Source organism: Mustela putorius, unplaced genomic scaffold, assembly GCF_011764305.1.
Source record: "Mustela putorius furo isolate JIRA1106 unplaced genomic scaffold, ASM1176430v1.1 tig00000450_pilon_pilon_pilon, whole genome shotgun sequence".
Taxonomy (NCBI): Eukaryota; Metazoa; Chordata; class Mammalia; order Carnivora; family Mustelidae; genus Mustela; species Mustela putorius.
This window is the reverse complement of record NW_025421385.1, coordinates 3,422,755-3,449,165: the sequence shown is the minus strand read 5'-3', so window position 1 is coordinate 3,449,165 and position 26,411 is coordinate 3,422,755. Positions and strand designations below refer to the sequence as shown.

The 26,411-nt window shown below is 42.1% G+C and overlaps 1 protein-coding gene across 3 annotated transcripts in view; it reads right to left on the bottom strand.

The window, feature by feature from the left end:
- PDE10A (phosphodiesterase 10A) overlaps positions 1–26,411 on the bottom strand; it is a 231,585-nt gene that overhangs the window by 12,481 nt on the left and 192,693 nt on the right. For all 3 annotated transcript variants that reach the window (XM_004769572.3, XM_045080063.1, XM_004769573.3), the window contains one exon: positions 19,338–19,510. In XM_004769572.3, the coding sequence (XP_004769629.2) occupies positions 19,338–19,510 (173 nt within the window). The remainder of the gene's footprint in view (positions 1–19,337; positions 19,511–26,411) is intronic.

Genomic DNA, 26,411 nt, shown 5'->3' with positions numbered 1-26,411 from the left:
CAGACTCCTGGGTATCTGGGAGACCCTCCCTGGTCTGTTACCCGTGTCTTGGATGCTGCCAATCACTCACAAAGCTCCTTTATTTCCCATCAGCCCACTTCCTTTAGGCCATCTCCCTATTTAAGGATCACTTCTGCACCCTCACTTTTCTTAAGAACACTTCCCTCTATCAGGGCAGACTAAGCAGCGGATGAGACTTCTGTGCACCCTTCCCGTGACACCAAACAGACGCCATGCGAAGTTCCAAATCCCTTAACGTGATCAGGAAACTCATATTTTCTTGATGAGGGAGTTTCCTAAGCACTTTGTGGTTTAAAGGATGAATACTTCTGGATTTGGGCTTCTACAAGAACAAGTTGGTTATGTGTTTATTCAACAGAACATGAACATGAAACTAGGACTGTTCCCTAATATTGAGATTGTTCGATCTCTAATCTATATTCACAAATGTATCTCAACATTTACTTCTGTGGGCTAAGCATTCTAACAAGCTTTACCTCAAAAAAGACTTCTTATCTTGTAAGTCCACAAAACAAGAAATGTTAACAGAACTGGGCACTGTAGGACACAAGGAACCAATCTGCTCCCTGGACGGGATTTCCCAGGGAGTGTGCTCACTCTCAGGGTTGAGAAGACCACGACCCACTTGCCCTTCATGTTCAGTGTCACGACTACGTAGACAAAACAATTCAACAGTAATGATTTTACTGGTAACCAAAAAAGAAAGAATAAACAGGTAAGAAAGTTTTATTAAATGCCTTAATAAGTTACTTCTCTTTTACTCTCAATGACAAATCAGTTAGATGGTCATGGTTGTCTGGAAATATTAATATAAATTGGAATCATTTTATTTCTTCCTGTGAATGGACTGTAGGTCTAACAGGGACAGATATTTAATTCGTCATGTGTTCTAAGAAACAGCCATGAAGGGGCCCGAGTCTTCGCTCACTACTCTAGGTACCGTCTTGTATAACCCAGCTAGCAAAAACTACCAAACGCCCAAGGCAATGCCTATGTTATACTTTCAGGGAGTTTTGACTACATTCATTCATTCCCAGATTTTTTGAATGCCTCTACGTTATCAGGCACAGTTATAGTACTGAATCAAGCAGCCCTGCTCTTATAGAACTAACATTCTGACAAGGAGAATACGCAGAAAATAAGGGAAAACATTTCTTGGAACAAGCTTGTAAAAATTATTGTAAAAGAGGCAGAAGCACGAAGATCTGTGAGAGTCCCCGTAGAGCTGAGTAGGTGTGGAAGTCCTGCTGTGTCCATGAGGAGCTCATGAGCCTGAGGAACAACAAGCCGGTCTGGCTGGCATGGCGGGCCGAGGCCCAGCACGACGCTGCCTGGTCTGGAGGCAAGGCAGGAGTCTGCTATTCCAAGTCAGACGGTCACACAGCGGAGGCTGTGAGCAGAGGACGGACGTGCTCCGCACTGCAGAGAGATCTTGGTGGAGAATCGCTTGTACAATTGCAGGGGCGCGGGAGGATGGGGAGCGGTCACTCAGGAGACCACTGTGGTGCAATGAGACAGGACAGCGGCACTATTTGGACGGAGGTAGTGGTGACAGGGACAGGAGGAAGGCTCTGGGGGTCCGGTACAGCCAAGGGAAGCACAGTCACATCGGCAGCGGTCATGGTGCCGGAGCCCCGTCCCCGCCACCTTTTCCTTCTCCTGCACCCCATGCGCCAGCCCGGACCAGCACAGACACGCTCACCTCTCACCAGGGCTGCCCTATCTTAAAATGCTCCCACAGCAGAAGATCACAGAATCACAGAACTTTACCGAAGGAGAGGACGCCACCCAGCTCGCCGGATTGCGGGTGGATTACTCTCCCATTACGCTCCCCACCCCTGTCTGCTCCCCAACACTCTACCAAGTTCATCAGCCACGGATACGATGTCCTACCGGAAGAAAAGCAGAACTATGCAGCTGGACCAGACGGAACAAAACTTTATAAAAGATTTCAGATGGAGCGATGACGATGACATCTTATATATTTACATATATATGCACATAAAAAGGAGTTCTCGTATGATCATTATTACAATTCCTCATTTGTGTCAGTATCTGGAATTCAAAGAGACTGAGGGACTGGCTGACCTCCACAGTGAGTTCGAAGCAGGAGGACTTCCCTACCCTCGCTGTTCCCTCGGCTCTGACCTCATTCTGGCCTCCGCAATAACGTGGCCCAGATTTATAACACCGTAACATTACCTACTTCAATCCAAAGTTATCAGCCAGGGTCCTCACGTGAGAGAGACGGCTTCCCCGGGGAGGGGAGATGGGCTGAAGGGCCCAAGGGAGGCCCAGGACGGGGAGGCACCGAGGGTCGGGGCAGCATACAGGCCCTGCCCTGGGCCCGAAGGGGCAACCATACAGAGCCTTCCCCAGAAGCACTAGGAAGCCAGGGCCCCACAAGGCAGAGCCAGCGGAGCAAATGCACGACATCTCTCCCCCCCACCTGCTCCTCTCCTGTCCCCGCCACCGCTCCCTGGATCCGGACAGAGGCTGGAGGGAGCGCCAGGGAGCTGGGTGACCCAGCCCCAAAGGTCAAACTGGGAAACATGGTCAGTGGATGTGGGGGCCAAACGGAGCCTACTCAGAGGACAGGAGGGCCCAAAGGGGAGAGCCGGAGGCTGTCAGTCACACTGAAAAATATGTTTGAAACTCAAACAACTCAAATAGCGAATTACACCCCTTTATTCATGCATCAATAGAAAAATGGTTTTGAAGTCAAACTTTTTACTAATCTAAGAAAACCTGTTCCGTTAGTGTTTGGGGACCCAGGCTAAAGTGTTTGAATAGTCCAGCATAAAAAAAACTGTCCTGGAAAATAGAAAAAAAGAAAAAGAAAAGGAAGATAAATCCAGGCCTGCTCATCTAGAATGCTCGTCCACAAAGAGGTAATCAAAGACCAGGTTTCCCTTACGAGGTGGTCTTTACTACAACGCAGCAGAGGTTAGGTAAAGTGGGGTCCAGTAGCTAAGTAAAGAGCAAGCTTTTGGGGTGTGTTATAGCAAGTGTTTTGTTTAGAAACTACTATCTAGCCTTATTTTAACTTTTCTGTTTCATTTTAAAATCCCATCACACACAGTATTTGAAAAGAGACTAGATTAAATCACTTTTCCCCTTAAGTTATCATTTTAATGATCTTGTTTTTAAATTCATCTTCAAGAAATTTTAAATCACAGTAATAAGTAACTTCAGCAAATCATGTTTATGATAACGACTTCTCTGATAACACGACTCATTCTGGCTATTTTTGAAACATAAAACCAGACTCAGGATGCTATGGATTCTCTGAAAATATTATTTGAACAGCTGCAGAGTCAAAACCATGGAAGAGATGTTTGACTCCTACTGTATCTAGTGACACAAATAACACTAGTAACTTTTCGATAGAAGCGTAAGCATGGTGTAGCAATGAGCTCACTGAAGTCAACTTTAATCCAAGTTCTCAATTCTTAATTTTATAGAATCCTATGTTGCTTCTTCACGAAATATCATCAGGAGAAAAATGACTACATGTCAAGGGGAAATCACTCTTGAGCAAATGTGTGTCACGGAGGGATTTGCTATTAAAAATCTTTGAGAGCCCTTACCTGGCAACATGCACTACTCTAACTTTAAATCAGGTGAGGACATTAGCAATTTCACACGAGAACTTAGTTTCCCTACATTTTAGGTTCTTCAGATGAAACACAACACACACCTACGAGAATGAGGTCCTCATGCATTTACTATGGCAGAGGTAGACAGAGATGCTTAACTTAAATAAAGGATGTACTTCTCTAGACAACATGTAACTTCACTAGTGGCCGAAGTCTGCCATTGATTTCCTCAGATGAATATCATCTCTTCATGTTTTAGTATTAATTCTAGGTATAAAGAGAGAAGCCACTGTCTCTCATTTATCAACTATCCTGTGGACTGATTATAAGTGATATCTTTAAAGATTATCACAGAATATTATAATATATTTAAGTACAGACATTTCAGCAACATCAGATAAATGGATGGATTAAAAGTATAAAAGAGAATCTCTAAAAGGGAACAGGAAATCATCATCAAAAAAGACACTATATCGATAAGCAAAGGTAAACAGTAAAATAACAGAAATAATAAAATTTTTAAAAAATATATATTTCCAGTTTATAAACTACCCATTAACTAATAGAGAAAAAAAAATAGCTTGTGAAGCATCTGTTTTAAACAGTTTGCAAAGAGCCCGTTGCTACTGTGAATATGGACCGGCTAGCAAGGGAGACCCCTGCCCCTTGGACAACATCAGAACTAATGGCCAGCGCAATCAGGGAAGACAGCAGTGGCTCCTGCTTCTTTTGGGCAGAAATTACTCGAGCAAGAAAATTAGGAGTGAGATAAAAAAGCCAGCAACATTCGGAGTTGATACCCATCCCTTCTGTCCAGTGCCCAGAGGAGCTATAGTCGACCACTGAAGTGAAATGCATCGGCCACCTGCAGGCCTCCTGGAGGAACAGCTGTCCTGATCCAGGCGATGGCCTGAGGAGTGTCAGGAGTGAGCGGCACAGCAGTGACAAGATGGCTGGTGGAATGCACACCTAGTCCTAGGGAAATGATGTCCATGTTAACTCGAGCACAAGAAGGGGCTCTAGAAGACGGAGAGAAGGGTGTGCAATTACAGCCGTGAGGGCAGTTCTGAACCTGCAGGAGAGTCACTGCAACCGCATGCTATGCCTGCCATCTTGAAGGACAGCACGAAATGGCTTCAAATGTGCAATGCCTTTCATACATCAATACAGAATCCCCACAAGGAGATCTCGGGAAGGCCACCAAACCCACACTAAAGTGGGACTACTCGTGCACTGATAATTCTAAGCTTAGTGAAAAGCCTACTCATCAACCACGTGTTCTGTGGCCTGCCTCTATGAGCTCATCAACTCCTAATCCCCTCAGAAAGGAGATCTGGTCTCATCTGGTGAATTAAAACCATTCTATTTATTTTTTTAATGATTTCATCTAAAGACTTACTGATAGAATTGACATACTCTATCTCACTTAAGGACAAAACACTTGAAAAAAGATGTTTCATATTTACTACAGAGCCGTATTTCTGGATTTCTCATACTTTAATTTAGGTGTAATTTATATAGAATGAAATACATATGTTTGAAGGATAAACTTTAGGACAATGACAACATATAGTCTCAAACTACCACATCGATGAAGACCAGGAACGTCTTTATCACCCAGAAACCCCTCCTGCCCTTTTCCCACTCAGTGCTCTTCACCCGACGCCCACAACTGTCAGTCTGAGTTCTATCACAACCACCAGCATCACTAATTCGTTTGGCTCATTCTGTGCATCATAAGAATGTCTTCAGGGATGCCTTGGTGGCTCAGTGGGTTGAGCCTCTGCCTTCGGCTCAGGTCATGATCTCAGGGTCCTGGGATGGAGCCCCACATCGGGCTCTCTGCTCAGCGGGGAGCCTGCTTCCCCCTCTCTCTCTGCCTGCCTCCCTGCCTGCTTGTGATCTCTCTCTGTCAGGTAAATAAATAAAATCTTAAAAAAAAAAAAAAAAGTCTTCATAAGGTATACACTATTTGACTCAACAAAATGTCTATGTGACTCATTCATGTTGTTGCATGAGTCAGCAGTTCCTAATTTTGGAAATTGCTGACTAGAACAGTCTTCCACTGTAGAAATACCAGAAACTCTCTATCCATGCACCTGCTGTTGGACAGCTGGGCTGCGTCCAGTTTAGGTATGTTACGGATAGGGCTGCAGTTAACATTTTTGTCTGAGTCTTTGTGTGAATAATATGTTTCGTTTCTCTTGAGTAACCGGAGAACGGAGTCACAAAGCAAGCAGATCCTTAGCTAGTTAAGAAACTCCAAAGTTCTTTCCAAACCAGTTGTACATTTTATCCTGTTAATATTTTAGTAGCTTCACACCCTTGCCATCACCTGGGTATTGAGGGTCTTTTTAATTTTGGCCATCCTACTGAACATGTAGTGGTATAGGATGGTTTTAATTCAATTTTCCTTACATCTAAATATATTCAGCAAAACTTCATGTTCTTATTGGCTTTGGGATCTGAAAAAAATCTTTCACTCTAGGGCAACCACTAAAAAAAGGTAAAAAGAAAAAGGAATATAGATGATATATTAAGAAAGGGGCAAAAATGGAATCACATAAAATAATCAATTAAAGCTACAAAAGGTGGGAAAAGCGTGGAAGGCAAAAACAGGAACAAAGAACAAACGTGAACAGGAAAGGGTAACAAGCATGGCAGATACGAATGCAGCCATGTCTACACTCACTGCAGATGTCGGTGGTCTAAGTAAACCAATTAGAAGAGGTCATTAGAATAGACCCAACCTGACTCTAATGTTGTCTTCCCAGTTTCAATATAAAGACACACAGAGATTAGAAGTCAATGAATGAAGGTACCAGACTGACATTACTCACAAGCAAATGAGAACAGCTATGTTGATTTCAGACAGGAAAGGCTTCAAAGCGAAGTTATCAGCAGTAAAGTGGACCATTTCATCATAACGAAGGGGACAGTTCTCCAAGATGTAACAATCCTTAACTCGTCTGTGTCTAACAGTAGAACATCCAAATCTGTGAGGCAGAAACTGACAGAACTGTCAAGGAGAAACAGGTAAATCTACTATTCTAGATGGAGATTTTAACACCCTTCTATCAGAAACGGGGCAGATCCAGACAGCAGAAAATCAGTGAGGACATGTTTGAATTCAGCAAGTCCATCAAACTATTGTATATAATTGACATCTGTAGACTACTTTAACAACTGTAGAAAACACAGTCTTTTCAAGATCACACAGAACATTCACCAAGACAGAACAGGTTCCAGGCCACAAAATACACCTTAACAAATTTAAAAGAGTAGAAATCATACAGTGCGTGCTTTTTAGACAACAATGGAATTAACTAGATAGCAATAGTAGAAAAACAGCTGGGAAATCCCCCCAAATACCCAAGATTAAACAAAGAAAATACTTCCAAATAACACACAGGTCATAGAAGAAATCAAGAAAAAATTTAAAATATTTATAACTAAATGAAAATGAAAACACAACTTGAGGGATGCGGGGAAAGTAGTATTTAGAGGGAAATTTATTAATGCTAAACATACACAATAGAAAAGAATAAAGATGTAAAATTTTTAAATAATCTAAGCTTCTATTTCAGGAAACTAGAAAAAGAAGAGCAAATTAAATCCAACTGAAGCAGAAGAAAAGAAGTGCCAAGAATTACAGCAGAAATCAGTGTACTCGCAAACAGGAAATTGATAGAGGAAAAAACAACCAAATCAAAAGATGGTTTTCTGAAAATATCAATAAAAACAATAAGCGTCTCTAGGCAGTCTAACTAAGGAAAAAGAGGATGCAACTAGGTGGTATCAGAAATGAGAGAGAATGTCACTACAGATCCCAAAGGCATTAAAGGGATAAGGAAGGAATAACGTGTATGAAATGGACCAATTGCTTGAATGATACAATCTGCTGAAACAAATAAAAAGAAAAAGATAATCCAAATTGGCCTATACTATTAGAGAAGTTGAACTGATAATTAACAATCTTTCAAAACAGAAAGTAGCAGGCCTGGATGGGTTCAGAAGGTGAATCCTACCAAACATTTAAGGAAGTTATATCAATTCCCTATAATATCTTTTAGCGCACAGAAGCAGAGGAAACACTTCCTAACTTATCCCATAAGGCCAGCATCACCCTGATACCAGAACTATGCAAAAACATTACAAGAAAACTACGGACTCATACTTCTCAGAGCCTAAATGCAAAAATCTTCAACAAAATATTAGTAAATCTAAGATAACACTGTATAAAAAGAATTATACATGTCTAATTATGATTGATCCAGGTATGTAAGTCAAGTTTAGTACTGAAAAAATTCAATTAGTGTAACCCATCATATTAAGAGACTAAAAAGAAAAAAATCACAATATCCTGTCAGTAGATGCAGTAAAAGCATTTGACAAAATCCAAAAGCCATGCATGATAAAAGCTTTCAGTGAACTAGGCAGGGGGGAACTTCCTTAACTTGATAAATATCTATTAAAAAACCGATAGCTAACATTATACTTAATTGTGGGAAACTCAAGACTTTCCCACTAAGATCAGGAACAAGGCAAGAATGTTTCCTTTCACCACTCCTTTTCAACACTGTACTGGAAGCCTGTGCTAATGCAATAGGACAAGAAAAAGAAAGAAATGGCAAACTGATTAGAAAAGAATTAAAACTCTTCACACATGGCATGACTATCAATGCAGACAGTTTGATAGAATCAATAACAATGTTTCTGGAACTAATTAATTATTACAGTAAGGTCGTGGGATACAAGGGCAGTCATTTCCTATGCACCAGCAGTGAACAAGTGAGGTTTGAAATAAGAGCATCTGGGTGGCTCAGTTGTTTAAGGGTCTGCCTTCAGCTCAGGTCATGATCCCAGGGTTGTGGGATTGAGCCCCGCATCGGGCTCCCTGCTTCTCCTTCTCCCTCTGCCACTCCCCCTGCTTGCACTTTCCCTCTCTTTCTCTGTCAAATAAACAAATAAATTCTTAAAAAAAAAAAAAAGAAATTTGAAATAAAAAACAAATTACTATTTACATTGAGAATCCCCTCTCCCCAGAATTAAATACGTGTTTATAGGGAGAGGCGAAAGACCCAGCATAGCTGACACAATATTGAAGAAGAATGAGGTTGGAGGACTGATGTTACCTAACTTCAAGATTTACCATAAAGCTATAGTAATCAAGATAGTGAGGCAGGTGGAGAAAGAGTAGACAAACATACCAATGTAAGAGAACAGAGCCCAAGATAGACCCACAAAAATACAGGCAAATCACCTATGACAGAGGCAAAAGCAATACAATGGAACAAAGACAGTCTTTTCAACAAAGGGTGCTAGAACAACTGGACATCCACATGCAAAACAAACAAACAAACCAAAAACCAAAAAACCCCGACTCTATATACAGACCTTAAACTCTTCCCCCCAAATCGATTCAAAATGGATCCTGGACCTAAAGTAAAATAGAAAACTTATAATACTCTTGCACAGGGATACCCAAGGATAATTCTCTTGAAGCTCTCCTCTACTGCTGGCATCACACTTTACAAACACTTGGTACTCAGTAAGTGTTAGCACACAGATGGAAAGGCAGATATGCCTGGAGGTACTGAATGCCTGGCCTCTGAGCACTGGGTGATGGGGAGCTCTCCCGGCTTCTGACTCTTGGGTGTGCTGCATGAGCCCCTGGGCCCTCCTCAACCCCCCATGATGCATCAACTGACTCCTGTCCTCTATGGTAGAGCTTTTCTTCTAGCTGAACCCTCCCCTCACTTCTTGGGGACTTCCTGAATGCCATCTGTCCAAGTCTTTCTGCTGCAAAAAGTGCTCCAGCCTAGAAACACTGGGAGTGGAAAACGATTCAGTTCTAGGCCACATCTACAGATTCTCCTTCCCAATAGCCCCCCGGTCTCTTCTTACCAGGACACAGTGAGTCTCATTCTCAGAATCACTTTGAGTCTGGCTAGCTGAAGGTCCCTGCTCTTCTCATTGGCACAGGCCAGCTCTGATGATGTCCTCACTGAAAAGGCAGACAACCGTGGGATTTCAAGGCCTCCAAGGAATGGAACAGTAGGATGATGGCTTTTTCTGGTGAAGTTCAAAGCCTCCTACATTGCATCTAAGCCCATGTGCCCACATGTGCCCAGCTTGAGTCAGGACACTGAGATAACCCTGTCCCACTGGCTTAGGTATTAGTTCACAGCAGCTGTGAATACAAACAGGATAGAAAGCATGCAGAGTTTCTGATTTTATGTAATGCTATTGTGAAAATGAGCTTAACTGCTTTCCAGTATGGTTGTTATGACTCTCTTAACTTACTTTCTCCATGATACCTTGCATGAGTCATGGGTGGGGAATCCACTGCACCGAGAAGCTGAAAGGTAAGAGTCCCAGGATTTCTCTTCCCAGCAGTGAACCCCCAGTCCTCCCTGCAGGACTGTTATCCCTGATCCAAGGTTAGAACATCAGGAAACCATGACCTGGAAGGTGTCTCCTTACATAATCACTCCTCACCCAAGAGGGAAGACAGGCGTCTGTGCAAATTTACCTGGGTGGGGATGCGATGGGACAAGGACGCCAAACAGGCCCAGAATGGGGCTGCCCACTACCCAGGAAGCCCCAGTGAAGTGTTTAGGCCTGGCCAGGATCTTCCCTCCCCAAAGTCAAGTCTATTGGCCCTGTGGTCAGTTGGACAATTTTGATTGCAGAAGACAAAAAAATCATGTAGACCTCTATATTAGTTTGCTACGGTTGCTGTAATAAAGTACCACAAACTTGGTAGCTTACACAACAGAAGCTCATTGTCTCATGGTTCTGAATGCCAGAAGTCCAAGATCAAGGAGTTGGCAAGGTTGGTTCCTACTGAGGACCATGAGGGAAGGGTCTGTCCCAGGTCTCCTTTCTTGGCTGGCAGATGGCCATCTTCTCCCTGTGTCTTCACATGGTCTTCTGCCTGTCATGTCTGTATCTAAATTTCTTCTTCTAAAGACATCAGCTATGCAGGATTAGGACCCACCCATATGGTCTCATGTTATATAATTAGTCCTTCAAGGCTATCTTTCCAAATACTGTCACATTCTGGGAATCAGAATTTCAACACAGGAACTTTTTAGGGGACACAATTCAGCCATAACAGTTCCTAGAACACAATTTTATTTTGAGGATATTCATGGCCCAGACTAAGCTGGACCAGTGACTTGGCTGTTCTTCCCCAGTCTCTCTCCACAGCCTTTCCACTCCCTCAGATAAAATCAAGCACCCTTTGCATCCTTATCAAACTTGGCACCACTATAATTAAATCATGGACCATGAAGTTATTTCATTGATGTGTCAATCTCTCCATTAGCCTGGAATCATTGGGCGAGAGCAGGGCAAGTGGCTGTCTTGTTCTTTGCTCAAATCCAACACTTGGCCCAGGTTTGGCATGTTAACAATCCATAGTCGTGGAACCGAGGTCTCTCTGAGCTTCTGCTCACTTCTCTCACCCCTCTGGCCAATCCCCCAGGAGCCTCTGCTCCCACATGCTGACATTTCAGAGAGGCATTTCATACACTGAACTTCACTTCATATCAACTGTATTAACTTTTAGCCTCCTTTAAGGCCATTCACATTTTTACTTAAAATTTAAAAGGTAAATCTTTCATGTATTTTTACTTTGTCCTATTATTGAGTTGTTAAGTGTTAGAGAAGTCCTAAATATGGAGATTATTTTTCTCACATTGTGTGGCTTTTCACTTCCTTGAAGGTTCTTTTGAAGATTTTAAGTTCCTAATGTGATAAAGTCCAATCTATTATTTGTTCATTTGAAGATTAGTGCTTTCCTTTTCTTTCTTCCAGCTTCACTGAGTAAGATTGACCATTAAGAGTTGTATATATTTGCGTTGTACAATGTGATGACTTGATACATGTATACACTGTGAAATGATTTCAAAGTAACACATCCATCAGCTCATATAGTCATTTTTGCATGTGTGTATGATGAGAACTTAAGTGTGTATGAGGAGAACTTAAGATCTATGCTCTTAGTAAACTGCAAGTATAATATACAGTATTATTAACTATAATTGCCATGCTAGACCTTAGATCTCCAGATCTTATTCATCTTACAATGGAAAGCATATAGCCTCTGACCAACATCTCTGAAGGTTAGTGCTTTCTGTGTGCTATGAAATCTTTGCCTACCAAAGATCATAAGACTCTCTCCTATGTTTTATTCTAGAAATTCTTATAATTTTAACTTTAACACTTAAGTCTATCATCCAACTGAAACCTCAGTAATTCAAGAGCCATGTGTTGAAAAGACTATCCATTTCTCCATTGAATTTCTTGACACCTTGGTTGAAAACCAATAGGCTATACAGTGTGTCTTCCATATTCTGTTCCACCAATTTATCTGTCTACCCGAACACCAATACACACTATCTTGATTACTGGTACTTTACAGCAAACCTCGAAATCAGGTAGTGTTAAGTTCTCTAATTGGGCTGTTGCTTTGACAAAGCTGTTTTGACTATTTTATTTTTCAATATTTTATTTTATTTTTTGAGAGAGAGAGTGCACATGGGCATGCACACAAGCAGGGGGAGCAGCAGTGAGGGAGAGAGAAGCAGGCTCCCTGAAGAGCCAGGAGACCAATGCCAGGCTTGATCCTGGGACCCTGAGATCATGACCCTAGCTGAAAGCTGATACCCAACTGGCTGAGGCACGCAGGTGCTCCTTGTTTTGTCTATTTTAGATCTTTTGTATTTCTTCATAAATCTGAGGTTAGCTTGTCAATGTCTACAAAAAACCCTGGTAGGGTTTCAATTGGAATTACAAAATTACATTTTTGGAGGAATATATGCAGAGAATCGGTATCTTAGTAACAGCGATTTTTGCAACTCATAATCATGACCTATCACTCTATTCATACAGTGCTCTCTCAGAAATGTTCCATATTTTTAGTACAGAGACTTATATATCATGTTAAATCTATTCAAGTGTGTCATTTAAAAAATGACAAAGCAAGTGAAATTGCTTTATTAACTTTAATTTCCAATTGACAGTTATTCGTGTCTGAAAATAAATGATTTTTAAAAAAATGTTGATCACGTATCATGTAAACATGCACTTACTAAGTCTAGCAGACTTTTTGGAGATTCCTGAGGACTTTTTTTAGTAAATGGCATGTGATTTAAAAATAAGGACAGATTTACTTTTTCCTTTCAACTGTTAGGCCTTTTATTCCTTTTTCAATGTGTGTTTGTTTTTCTTTTCTTTTCTTTTTAAAATTTTAAATGTATTTATTTGACAGAGAGAGATAGTGAGAGAGAGATCACAAGCAGAGGGAGAGGGAGAAGCAGGCTCCCCACTGAGCAGGGAGCCCGATTTGGGGCTCGATCCCAGAACACTGAGATCATGACCTGAGCCGAAGGCAGAGGCTTTAACCCACTGAGCCACCCAGGCTTTCTTTATCCCAGAACACTGAGATCATGACCTGAGCCGAAGGCAGAGGCTTTAACCCACTGAGCCACCCAGGCTTTCTTTATTGTATTCCTATGAATTATATTAATTAGCAAATGCTATTCTTGAGATAAAATCCACTTGTTATGCTTTATTATTTTTTTAATATGTGGCTGAATTTGTTATACTTTGTTATAATTCTGCATCTATGTCCATGAGGAATACTGACTGATCTTTGATTTACTACTCTTGTGATATGGCTGTCAGATGCTGGTATCAGGATTATGCAGGCTTCATAAAATAAGGTGGTAAGTGATTCTTATTTCCATTTTCAGAAACATTTTGTATCAGATTGATATTATTTCTTCTATAAATGTTTGACAGAATTCACAAGTGAAACCATGAGAGAGCCACAGGGATGATGGTTCCCAAAATCACATTCCTGTTTCCCTCAAATCCTTTGTGGCCCAAGGACCAAGGTCAAAACAGAAACAGAACCATCCTAAAAATGCTTAAATACACATATTTCATACGTCTAGGGCAATCCATGAGAAATTTAACTGGCCATCAGAATAAAGGTCAGTTGTTTGTAGAGAAAGATAACAGAATCCAGAAAGATGACAGAACGTATTATCCACAATGTAATATAGAAATAAAGAAGCAGAAAAATGTATTCCATGATTCAGAGAAAAAATAGTCAACTAAACAGATGCATAGAAAACTCAGATGGTGAAATGTGGACAAGAAATTTTAAATCCCTGATGTGTCAAAGAATCTTCAGAAAAAAAACATGTATTGCAATATCAAGAGTGAACTGATAAGAATGTTAAGACAGTTATAAAAATGAACCAAAAATAAATCTTAGAACTGAAAAACACATTACATAAAATAAAGACACCACTGGATGGAGTTAACGACAGGCTGGGAAGAATCTGGAGTTAAAGACACAGTGCAGCCAACTACCAAAACGGAGGCAGAGGGAAGAAAGAGACTGAAAAAATAATACAGAGTTTTCACAGCCTAAGAAATCATAAATGATCTATCCCACATGTAACTGGAGCTGCCGAAGCTAAGTGACAAATAAGACAGAAAAAAATATTTGAAGAAAAATAATGGTGGAAAATTTTCTACACTTCACTGAAATCAGCAGCCCATAGTCCCAGAAACCTCCGAGGAAGGACCTCAAGCAGGACCAAGAGCCAGAAGACCAGACTTTATAGACCAGGTGCTAGAAACCAAAGATACAGAGAGACTCTTCAGAGCAGCCAGAATAAAAAGACATTTAAATGTAGCATAACAACAGGAATGGCCACTGACTTAAAAGATGAAGGGAAAAACCGGACACTTTCAAAAGAAAATCTGCCAACTTAGAATCGCAAATCCAGCAAAAACATCTGAAGAGTGAAGCCAAAATAAAATGGCTGGAAGAAACTGCTGTCATCACACTTTTAAGACATGTTGAAGTTCTTTGGACTAGAGTAAGATGATACCACATAGAAATCTGGAACTGTTCAAATAACTGTGAAGCATTGGAAATGGTATATGTGTGAGAAAATATGACAGGTTAGTTTTAATAAAATATTCTTCAGTTGACTATTCAGTTTTAAATATTAGCCATCTATGTGGGATACAGAACAAAGGTATGAGTATCCCACTTAACGAGGGCAGAGCAGACAAAAAGGGGCATAAATGGATTATTTTTAAGGTTTTATGTTGTATGGAAATGGAATGATATTAATTTAAAACAACTGTTAAAAATGAAGACTGTAAACTCACGAGTAACCACCTAAACTATAAAGAGACACAATGACGACAGGCAGTAGAAGTGCCGAAGGAAACACTGAGCTGACACAGAGGAAGGAAGGCAAGGAGAGACAGAGAACAGGCTCAAGAGACCACAAGTAAGATAATAAATCAGCAATCACGTATAGTAACATTAAATGCAAGAAGAATGAATAGTCCGTCCGGAAATCAGTGACTTCAGGTCTCAACCACCGCTGGGACTGAGACCCATACTACATACGAAGACACAGACGGCGCCCAGTAAAGGAAAGGAGTCAATGGGACAGGAGTGTAAGGAAGCCGGTGGGCTATTAACACAGAAAACTTTAAAGCAAGAAGTATTACAGACAAAAAAAGAGAATTAATTTCACATTGATAAGATGGTAAGTCATGGAGAGAACATAACAAATCTAAATGTGTAAGCACCGAATAAAGTTTCTAAACACATAAAGAAAAACGGAGAAGTATGTAGAAATTCATAACTTTATTTATACTGGAAGCTGTATTTCCAGTTAAAAATGGGGAAAAATACAATTACAAGTGATTAAAATCTGTAAAACGACCCTATGACTTTACCAAGAAAGTGATAGGACCTGTGTAGACAGACAGTAAAATGTTGCCAACGTCTTTGAAGACCGTACGCTTCCATTTTCAAGTGAAGAAGGAACGTCGCCACCATCAAAGTGCTACGTGGCTGTTAACTGACAGCAGAATATGTTTGTCTTTTTAAGTGTTCGTGATGAGGGGGAGAAAAGTCATGATGTCTACAGCTTACATTCAAGGTGGACATTGAAAAAAGAAAGAAACGTAAGGTAAGATGCTAACAATTGCTGAATGCATGTAGTGGTATAAGTTGTACATCTCAATATAATCTATACTTTTTTGCAAGTTTGAAAAATTGTAATAAAAATACTTAAAAATGCATTTATTAAGTAACAATTTCCCTAAAATGTGTAGAAGGTAAATGAAAGAGGAAGATATCTTACCAGGTAGGTATGATAAATTTCAACACAGTTACAGTAATCCAAACAGTATGCACACAGTTGAGGATTAGTTAATTAGCATTTAAGTGACTTAAGGAATCCAAACAATTATTTAATGTCTATAAAAACTTCAAGCAGTGGAAAAAATGGGTTATTAATTAAATGGCATTGATGTAACCCACCAGGAATAAATAAAAGACATAAATCCAGAAGAACTAAGCTCTAACTATGAAAAATCAAAACTATAAAAATGCTGCTGCCCCTCAGAATAATTGGTTACTTAAACTGTAACCCCTGGAGGATTTTACTGTTGCCAAGCACTTTTAGATACGGCCTTAAGAAACACGTATACTGGCAGCAGGTCTTTGGGGAGAAAAGACGATGTAAGACCGTGAAGCTGGGCAGCTGGGGACGCCCGGCTCGCTCAGGGCGGAAGGCCGCCCCTTCACACAAGCCCGGCCCGCCCAGGACCAAACGCCGCCTGCTCCAGGGAAGCTGAGCAGCCGGGAACGGCGGTCGTTAGTTAGAGGAGTCCTATGGATGTGCCCGAGGAGCTAGAAACTTGATCCTCTGTCTTGCTTGTCGCAAGACACGTGACTAACCGGGAAACCAGATTCGATAAAAACAAATGAGAGATTTGAACTCAGGAAATGAAATTTCTTCACAGTCCAAAGAAAATCTGAATAAAGTTTTTGGAAGTCGCCTGAAGAAAATATTTGTAACATATAACAGAGAAACTTTTAGTACCCTTAATAAAATATATAATGCAAACGGATTCATAAAAAAAGTAAACAATTCAACAAAAAATACTCAAAAGCTCTCAACAGACACATACATAGAAGCGGGAACGGTAAACAGCCAAGAAGCACGAAGCAATCTGTAGTGCAGGGAGCTCCCGGGAAATGCCACATTCAGTGAGCAACGATTTCCACCCCGTGTTTGGAGGACTGTGAACTTCCACAACCCTTCTAGAAAAGTTACTATGCTTGTATGTTAATAAATTTCTAGCATCACACACTACACAGAACATATTCTTAGAGGACCAGCAGGTAAGACTAAATAAGTAAGTTCACTGCAGATTTATTTATACTGTGGAATTCTAGAAATATCTTACCATCAGGGAAGGGTTTAACAAGCTTTTATATAGTATGGGGTATATAGTATTCCATACAAGATGTTATATAACCCTTAGCAAAAAAGGAGTGCATCTGGTATAATCACATTTTTATTAAAAAAAGAGGACAGTATATTTGTGTGTATATATATATTATGTACACACACACAGATACCCCCCCAACACAGAACTTTGAATAAACACAGCAAAGTGCACGGGATGATATTATACCCAACACAATGCGGGCATGGAGTGCAGAATAACAGAATATTCTTCTTATGTATACTTCTGCACTCTTTGAATTAAGACAAACATGCATTACCTTTAAAATGATTAACTGTTATTATTACAGCATACACCACTAACACACACACACACACACACACCCATTAAGCACCAAATATATTATTTGTAATTATTCTTAAATTCTCTATTTTAAAATAATTATTATTATAATCATTTTGCTTAAAAAAATATATAAGAGATTTGATACTAATTAAATGACTCTTACTTATAACCTTGAAAATAAAAGTGGGCACCTGCACCTGGGTGGCTCAGTGGGGTAAACCTCTGCCTTCAGCTTAGGTCACAATCCCAGGATCCTGGGATCGAGCCCCGCATCCGGCTCTCTGCTCAGCAGGGAGCCTGCTTCCCCCTGACCTCTGCCTGCCTCTCTGCCTGCCTCTCTGTCTGCTTGTGATCTCTCTCTCTCTGGCAAATAAATAAATAAAATCTTAAAAAAAAAAAAAAGTACATACATGGGTTTCAGCAAGCCAAAGGCTACGTTCATCCAGGGTATATTTTCCCAATCTTATAACTGCCATAATAAAGAGAACTGTGGACAAGAACACCACAAAACCCGTTGCAGTCAGAAACGCACGATGGTTTTAAGTCAGGAGCATCCCTTGGGCTGTAGGCGGAGGAAGATGTGTGGGAAGAATCTCTGCAGCCCCTCATGACGCTGACCCCTTCCATGACCCTGGGAGGCCCTGGCAATGTGTGCAGACTGCCCTACGGAAAAATAAAGTATCTCTGCTTTCCCTAAACAGGGTTCCCAAAATTGTGTAAGTTTCAGACTCTGCAAAATCTGGACCTGCTCATGTTTTGATGTAAAATAATCACACAAAATGGTAATTTAACCAAAGGAATGGATATCATTGTATTATATGGATGTAATATTCCTGAAGAGGCAAACTTTATTACATATCTATAGTCACTTGTGAATCTAAGGTTTTATGTATGTGTTACCTCAGTGGATTGCTTCTAAAAACTTTAAAACAGACTCTCTTAAAGAAAAATGTTATGATCAGTACTTAATGGATCACGGAGGAAGAATGCAAAGCGCCCAAACAAGAGACTATGAACCCAAGTTCAGCTAGTGCTCAGTCCTAGCTGGTGGTCACACCTACCGACTGACAAGCAGAGCAGGCAAGTTAGCCAGCGGAAGAGAAGGAACACGTAGATGGTAGACAGCTTCACAGTGAACACACCAATCCAGTCCTGAGTTCGTTAGGCACAACATGCCGGCGCAGTTAAGACAAACCAGGTGAATTTAGCCTGATCCACTGGAATGTTGTAAGTAATCTAATTCTCCGTGTTCTGACGCCATGCCCACGAAGCCAACTTTTGACTGTCACTTGTTTTCCTAAATGATCTGACCACACTGAATGCCAATTTTCTGATGCTTGTAACTAGAACATACATTTGTAGATGAATAAAATGGAATTCCAATTTTATAAATCAATCACATTAGCTTGGTCAGTAAGATCCAGATTCTGAAAAATGAATCCATTTTGATTTGCTTTTGAGTCCTTGAAGCTAATGACCAAAACCTGGACTGAACTGAATTGAATTCAGGGAGAGGCCGGACCTCTCCTATAAAGTGACCTCTCTTTAAAAGTACCCATTCCTGGGGCGCCTGAGGGGCTCAGATGGTTAAGAGTCTACCTTCAGCTCAGGTCATGATCTCCAGGTCCCAAGATCGAGCCCCATGTCAGGCTCCCTGCTCAGCAGGAAGCCTGCTTCTCCCTCTCCCTCTGCCTGCTGCTCTGTTGTGTGTGTGCGTGTGTGTGTGTGTGTGTACGTGTGTGTGTGTGTGTGTGTGTCTCTCTCTCTCTCTCAAATGAATAAATAAAATCTTAAAAAAAAAGTACCCATTCCCGTACGAGCAGTTTAAATTGCAATTCATATTTTAATATATCCCCACAATTCAGTCTCCGTAATTTTGTCAAATAAAGAAATATGCAAAATGAATATAAAATACATGTAAAACAAAAAGAAAACACATAAATATTTTTACATTCCTTCTTCCAAATATAAATTTATGCTAAACTACATTTCTGTTTTTAAGTATACATTTATTCCAGATAATACTTCCTAGGCTTCTAAACTTTTAAAAAGGATCTTTACCTATGTGATTGATTATTAAGGTTTAGCGATCCGGTCTGGTACATCTCTTCCAACTGTTTCCTGTTTCCAAAGTACAGAGCAAGGTCTGTGGCAATGATGGCTTTGCGGATGATCTCAAGCACCTGTTCATATTCACTGGAGCTCAGGGTGGAGAAGATATTGTGCCCTTCCAACTACGGAAAAAACACAAATAAACACCACCAATAACAAGCACAGGCTCTCATCTTCCGACATTTGCAGGTACTCAAACAATACAGTCAATGGCATCTGGCCCACCAGTGACAGGTTTGGGGGACACAGAAGAAGAGTTTGCAGTGATTAATGGAAATCAACGTGGCAGTTTCTCTTTAAGCTTCGACAGTGAAGCTTCCCTTCACGGATCGTCTGCCACGGCAACGTCACTCGCTGCCACAGAATCCCAGTTACTGAAGAACGCAGCTAGCATTTGGGTATTTCCAGGAAGCAATTCAAGAACTAGAAAGTGTTAAAATATTTAAGGCATTTCTTTTTAAACCAATTTAAAACTTTAGCCATTTTCATATGAGACTAGAAATCAATGATAATAATCATGGATATCTTTGTCCACGTCAGCAAGTCGAATGAAGAATAAACTGCTTTCTCCAGATCACAGAAGAAAGCGTCCCACAACCTCAAAATAAAGCTTTGTTAGGCATATTAAAATTTCTCCCCACAGGTAACCACCTTTTCCATAAAACACAAGTCGCTGAGGCGCACACACTCTGGGGCCGTCTTCTCTTCTGCTGTCGTCACGGGAGGGGCAGCAGACCATCACCCGGACAAGACAGAGCACGGGGCATTTGGACTCTGTCTCTTCACAATTATTCTTTCGCACATGCACATGAATCTGTTAAGAACTTTTCACAGTTACTGAGACTCTCAAGTCTTTATTTGCAACTGAGATAAACATGGGTTGTTTTGGTTTAAACAAAAAAGACTTAAATAATAAAGAGGCACTCTATTTGTGGCTCTTCAATTACTGTAAAATTATTCATTATTATAATGTCAGCATAGGCGTACTCTAATTGATTTTCACTTGCTCTAATTTATACTTTTTGACTGACAAAATGCATTAAAAACTTGAAATTATTAAAAAATCAGACATCTCACTAGGACACTGCCTCCTTCCTATTACTCTGAAAAGGTAGTTCATGTGCCATTTTCAATCATCAGAATCTTTATTACCCACTCTTAAGGTTTTATAAATATTTATGTTATCCTATGATAAATACAGCAAATGCCGTTGGTTCTAGTCGGTTATTTTCCTGACAGTAATAATAGGAAGGCCTTACGTTTGTAGGATGCTCTAAATTGACAAAACATTTTCAAACACATGATTTCACTTTCAAATTAAAAAATTTAAATAACTCTTTGATGTCTAACTGAAATGAAGTTATTTGCTGAAGCATCAACAATATTTTTCCTTGAAGAGCAGCTGCAGTGCTTACAGAAACTGGTCATTTTTAGTAACGTAATCTCATCAGAAGGAGCTTTTGCAGCGACGATGGGGGCCAGAGGGTAGACGTGATGACAGACTTAAGCTCAACACACGGAAGCAGCCCTGACGCTCAGCCACCCTGGGGACAGAATGGGGACGAGGCAGGACGCGCTGTGCATGGAGGGTTCAGGCACAGGCCGGTTCGTAACTGAGCGGACAAGGATGGGGACTCGAGCTCTGGGGAGGTGGCTGAAATCGACTCTCCAAAATTTTAGTTCAGGAAGAGAAAAGAAAATAACTTTTTGCCTCTGACTCCTGCTATGTCATCTGCTTTGCTTGCATTTGATCCTAACTCAAGCAATGCAGCAGTCTCTGTTTCAATGCTTAATGCCTCGTCACCTGTGTTCCCAAATCATGAATGCGTTTCACACAGGCAGGTCTGGTGGGTGCTCCCGCACACATTGGCTCCGGGCGCTTTGTCTGAAGAGCAATCACATGTGACACATGTTTTTATGCTTTATTCTATCACTAACAAACCAGTAAATTACAGTGTGTAAAATATTCTATCATACTGTTGAAAAAATTTTAAAATCTCTCTAAATAGGAACTTCTTGGCCTGGGTTCTAGAATTCTCTCCAGGACCACAGAGTTCTAAACTCACTGCATCTATCTAATCTACCTATCGATCATCTATCATCCATCTATCTATCAACTGTGTGTTGAGTGTGTCACCCATAAGCACATCACTTTATCAGATACTCACAAGTCTCCATGCTCTGTGGCAAATGGAGACCCATGTTAAAGGATCTGTATATGGTGTTGGTCACTTTGGATTTACTCTTTCTTTTATTACTTTTCTTTTTAAAAAGTTTTAATTTAAATTCTAGTTAGTCAACATACAGTGCAGCACTGATTTCAGGTACTTTTCAATATTAAAGGCCACAAGGCAGAGTTCAGCAGAGAACCTTCAGAAAAGGTCACACCAGGTGCCTTCTCCTGCCTCCCACAATACTCTGCAAGGGCAAAGGCAGCAAAAGAGCACACGAACTGTTGTGCTCCAGGGCATCAAGTGCGTGTCTTTCAGCTCCTACCACAGGAAAATAAGGGAGATCTAGCAACCAACCACAGCAGAGAAACAGCTTAAAATCTTTAAAAATCTCCAATTTCACATTACGGAAACCTCATAATATAAGACTTTTATATACCAACTGGTGAGTTTATCATAGTTCATGTCCCAGGTCATAGTGCTTGAAGTTTGTTATGTCAAGGCAGGCCATCCCATTCTGTATCAATCAGGCATAAACTAACCCGAATTTTATATGAGGAAACATTCCTAAAATCGAAAGACGGGTGACCTGCATACAGTCCTCAGAACCGTGAAAGTGTCTGTGGGCTCTGCCGCAGGCTCTAAGCGGCCGAGGTCTGGGAGCTACTGGAGAACACACGTGACGCTGGGATCAGGCCCGGGCTGGGAGCCCCCAGCGCCCCACTCCCTGGGTGGGTGGTCTGAAGGGCCCTCCAGCTCTTAGACAAGGCAAGCCCATGGGTTCTCAGCTGGCCACTACCCTGCTGGAGCGCGTCTGCCTGTATCTTGCCCATCACGAGATGAAGAATGTGTGTCTTTACTGATCTGGCAGCTACTTAGTGTGAATGCTTCACTTTGCGTAAGAATGTTCGGAGGCCGCACGGCCCCAACAACGGGAGTGCCCGGGGAGGGTCCACGGCTTAGAGGGGGGAGTGTAGAAGTGCATGATGGAGCGCATGCAGCGGTCCGAGCTCAGTGAAGGGCTCCAGAAGGGCATGGGCAGGGCCATGGATTCTGCAGGACAAGGAGAGGCCCCAAGAGACCACGTGGGCTCAGTGGGAGCCACAGCATTTCAGTACGGCTCAAGCACATCACCCCGTGGAGAAATGGTGACGCGGTGAGAGAGCTCATAGGCCTGGTGTCAGAACCGGAATGGGCACTGGAAGGTGGCGAGGGGCGGTCACTCCAGCAACAGCGTAACCTGGGCTGCAGGCAGGGGAGGTTAGGACTGAAGCAGGAGGACCCACTGCCCAGCTTTCCTTAGCAAACTTTCCAAATATTATTATTAATCTTAAATAATTCTTTCCAAAGCCCCATACTGCCCAGCTCTATGAAAGAGATGCGTAAGGAAAGGCCTTTGGAGCCCCGATTCCAACACCTGCATGCCAACCAGCCTGAGCTCACCCGGGTGGGGGTAAGTCACCCACAGGAAGCCACAGGCGTGGGCCAAATTATGCAGGGGACCTGAGGTGACAGTAGTCAATCGCATCGAGCATTCACAGCAGCCATGGCGTGGTACTTATTCGGATACTTTATTGCCTGCTGCATCCAACCACAGGCTAGGAAGCACAGTGGTACAGTAATTAAGAACTAAGGGTTTGGGGTCAAAGAATTCTAGTTTTTAATCCTGTTTGGTCACTTACTAACTGTATGACAATGGACAAGGTACTTAATCTCTTTGATGCACATCATCTTATTGTAAAATGGAAATAAACTTATACCTACCTACAGAACGTTATAAAAACCAATGTGTTAATATGTGCAAAATTCTTATGTTTCTCATTTATAGTAAGTATTAAGTCAAAAGTACTATGATATTTATAATGAGTAGCTAATAAGTGATGAAGTGATTACTACGATGATGGTTGGGACGAGGAAGACAAAATTCACCAGAATGACTTCTGCAGCCAGAGCTAAAGGACAGAAAGGAAAATCGAACAAACAAATAACACACATACGCCCAAGGAGAAACATGCAGTTAAAGATCACCTCTATCCCTTCAGAACACATCTGCAGAAAGGACAGGTTCAAGCTAGCCTCTGGGTGATAGATACATTGTAGCTTATTAGTAAAGGCAGTGTTGGACAGAAGTTACAGCGTAACGACGTACAGTAACTCCAACTTCGTGCAGACAGGCGGGAACAGTGGCTTGTCAGCAGCTCTAAGAAGTAATGAAAACGTCACAGGATCCCAAAATGCTGGTATAAAGACAATTCTCGTAACATCAAAACATATCTCAAAAGTACCAGACAATTCAAGATTGATGGAATATTGAGAAAATTTTCTTAATAACAAGAAAGATTATTCTTAACTGGTCTGTTTTTGTAAATTGTGACTTGCGAGTACTTCACATGGGATAGTCACAGAAGGCTGAACACAGAAAAAGGGTGGCTGAGATATTCAGAGCGCTAGGTGACATCTCACGAGGCAAGAGAATGAGCGGATTTAATATCCCAACAGCAACGGTTCTACCACAACTACTGAAACATGCGGGCCAGCAAACAAAGCTCGCGTGCCTTCCTGAATGTGACTGTCCACACAAAATCGTCTCCTTACTTGAAGGCATTCAGTTTTTGTTTCAGTACCAACCCACGCTTTGTCCTGAGGAGACTGACTCACTGAGACAAGAGTGAAGGCAAGCCAGGACCAAATACACACGCCTCCTTCCTTCCTGATGATGTGTTTGTGGGTTAGACTGATACTAGCTTCTGAGATGTATTTTCTGTTCTGTTTATTGATGTGGCTGTGGTCAGCCAGGGGTGCGACAACGCTCCCTCTGGTTGCCCAGCGTATCTAGTAAGTAACAGTAGCAGCCACACTCTGTCTGCACTGGGGTTAACAAAACTGATCAATTCTCTCTCTCTCTCTCTCTCTCTCACACACACACACACACACACACACACACACACACACGCACAGCCTGGGGAAGGCCTGATGGGGAGGCGTCTCCAACCATATACACCAAACCATTCATCTTCCATTGGGTCGTGTTGCCAGAGGAAGGACAGCTCCAGTCCGCAATCCGCGGCAGCCACGGTGACAAAGATCTGCAGAGATCGGGGAGCAACAGACCAGATCCTTCCTGACAGTGAACAATGCAGGTGAACCGCTCTCAGAGGCATCCGGTGCTGTAACAATACTCATTTTAGTGACTGGAAGTTGGAATTTTTACTATTACTCTAGACTATCACCTTCCATTGGTCAAGTCTGGAGTTGTCTCTTCCCCCCTGAAGATTTTATCTATTTATTTGACAGAGACAGAGACAGCAAGAGAGAGAACACAAGCAGGGGGAGTGGAAGAGAGGGCGGCTTCCCACTGAAGGGAGCCCAGGACCTTGGGATCACGACCTGAGCCAAAGGCAGACGCCCAACAACTGAGCCACCCAGGTGCCCCTAGAATTGTCTTGTTAAAAGCTAAAATGGACGGGCCTTGACACCTGGATATGGGGTGGGGAACAATGACTCTAAGGTCATGCCCCCCGTGACGGCTGGGAGATGGAGGCCACCCCAGAGGAAGTGAATGATAATAAGCAAGTTCTGGTCACACTGAGTGCGGAGTTCAGGTGTTTGGAAACAGAAGACCCCTGTGCCCTAGGCTGAGACAGAGGTGTGAGAGCCGCAGCGGTGACCAGAAGGACTCCCGAGAGCAGCCTGGCGGAGCACCGAGATGAGCAGCGCGACGGCGGGGATCCGGCTCTGCGGCGACTACAACCCCTGGGCCTAAAATGGGTGTTGGCAGCTGGGAGGAGCTCATTGATGTTCGCTACTAAAATGAAATTCAAGGGTCAGTTCGAGATGGATCTGAGAAGAAACACTCCAAGGATCATGAGCACAGATGTCAAACAGCAGAGAGCGCAGCAGCTTCCAGAAGAAGGAGGAAACCTTTCCCGAATCCCCCTGCCACGGTGATGGGCCATCTGCTTACGATCCTGACACATCTCTCCCTGTCCCGACTCACACAGGAGGCTTTAGGTCCGTTCAGCATACGGATTCCGTTTTTAAAGGGTAGCCTTCTCTCCTGGACCTACGGCAATGACCTGTGCTACTTTCCAGCTCCTCCTCCTTGTGATCCTGAGGAAGACTGTAAGCACGCTGAGTAATGATCTCCCTAGAAATGGAGAACAGATGCGCCCTTCCTGCGGCCTCCCCATCCCCATCCATCGATGGGGACCCCACCTCCCACCCCTGGAACCTAATGATTCCTCAACACCTTCTCACCAATAGCGTGCCTGAGCTGCGGTTACTGCCCTGGGTGCTGCCTTCCGTGTCCTAATCATTCTAGGAACACTGTGTTATGGCCTGTGGAGCCCCCACACTGCTGAGGGCTGGCAGAAAATGAGACAGACCCTTCTGAATCCCCCCTGTGGAGGGCAGCAAATGGGGCAAGTCTCCCAGCACTGGGGTGGGTCCCGGCCTCTCCAGGCCTCCATGGTTTAATCGCCGCTATGTCACGGGGCCTAATTTTCTCCTCTACCCAGCAGCAGGGTACTTTGTGCAATCCCTATTTCAGAACGAATCTCATTATGTTTAAAATAGGTTTTTCAAAGAAACCTTATAAAGGCTATTACAATTATTTGCAGATTCCATTACTCTAATATTGCCAGAGTCAAATGTATGAATTAGGACTTGGATGGCTAAGGCAGGGAGTCTGAACTGGCTCTAAATGAAGGCGTCCCGACGTCAGATCAGAGTACACACAACAGCTGTCGTGAGTTCTAGGATGCCTGTCATCTACGGAAGGCACGTTTCTATACACACACACGCACACACACAGGCACAGATATGTGCCACTCACACACATCTTTTATCCTGC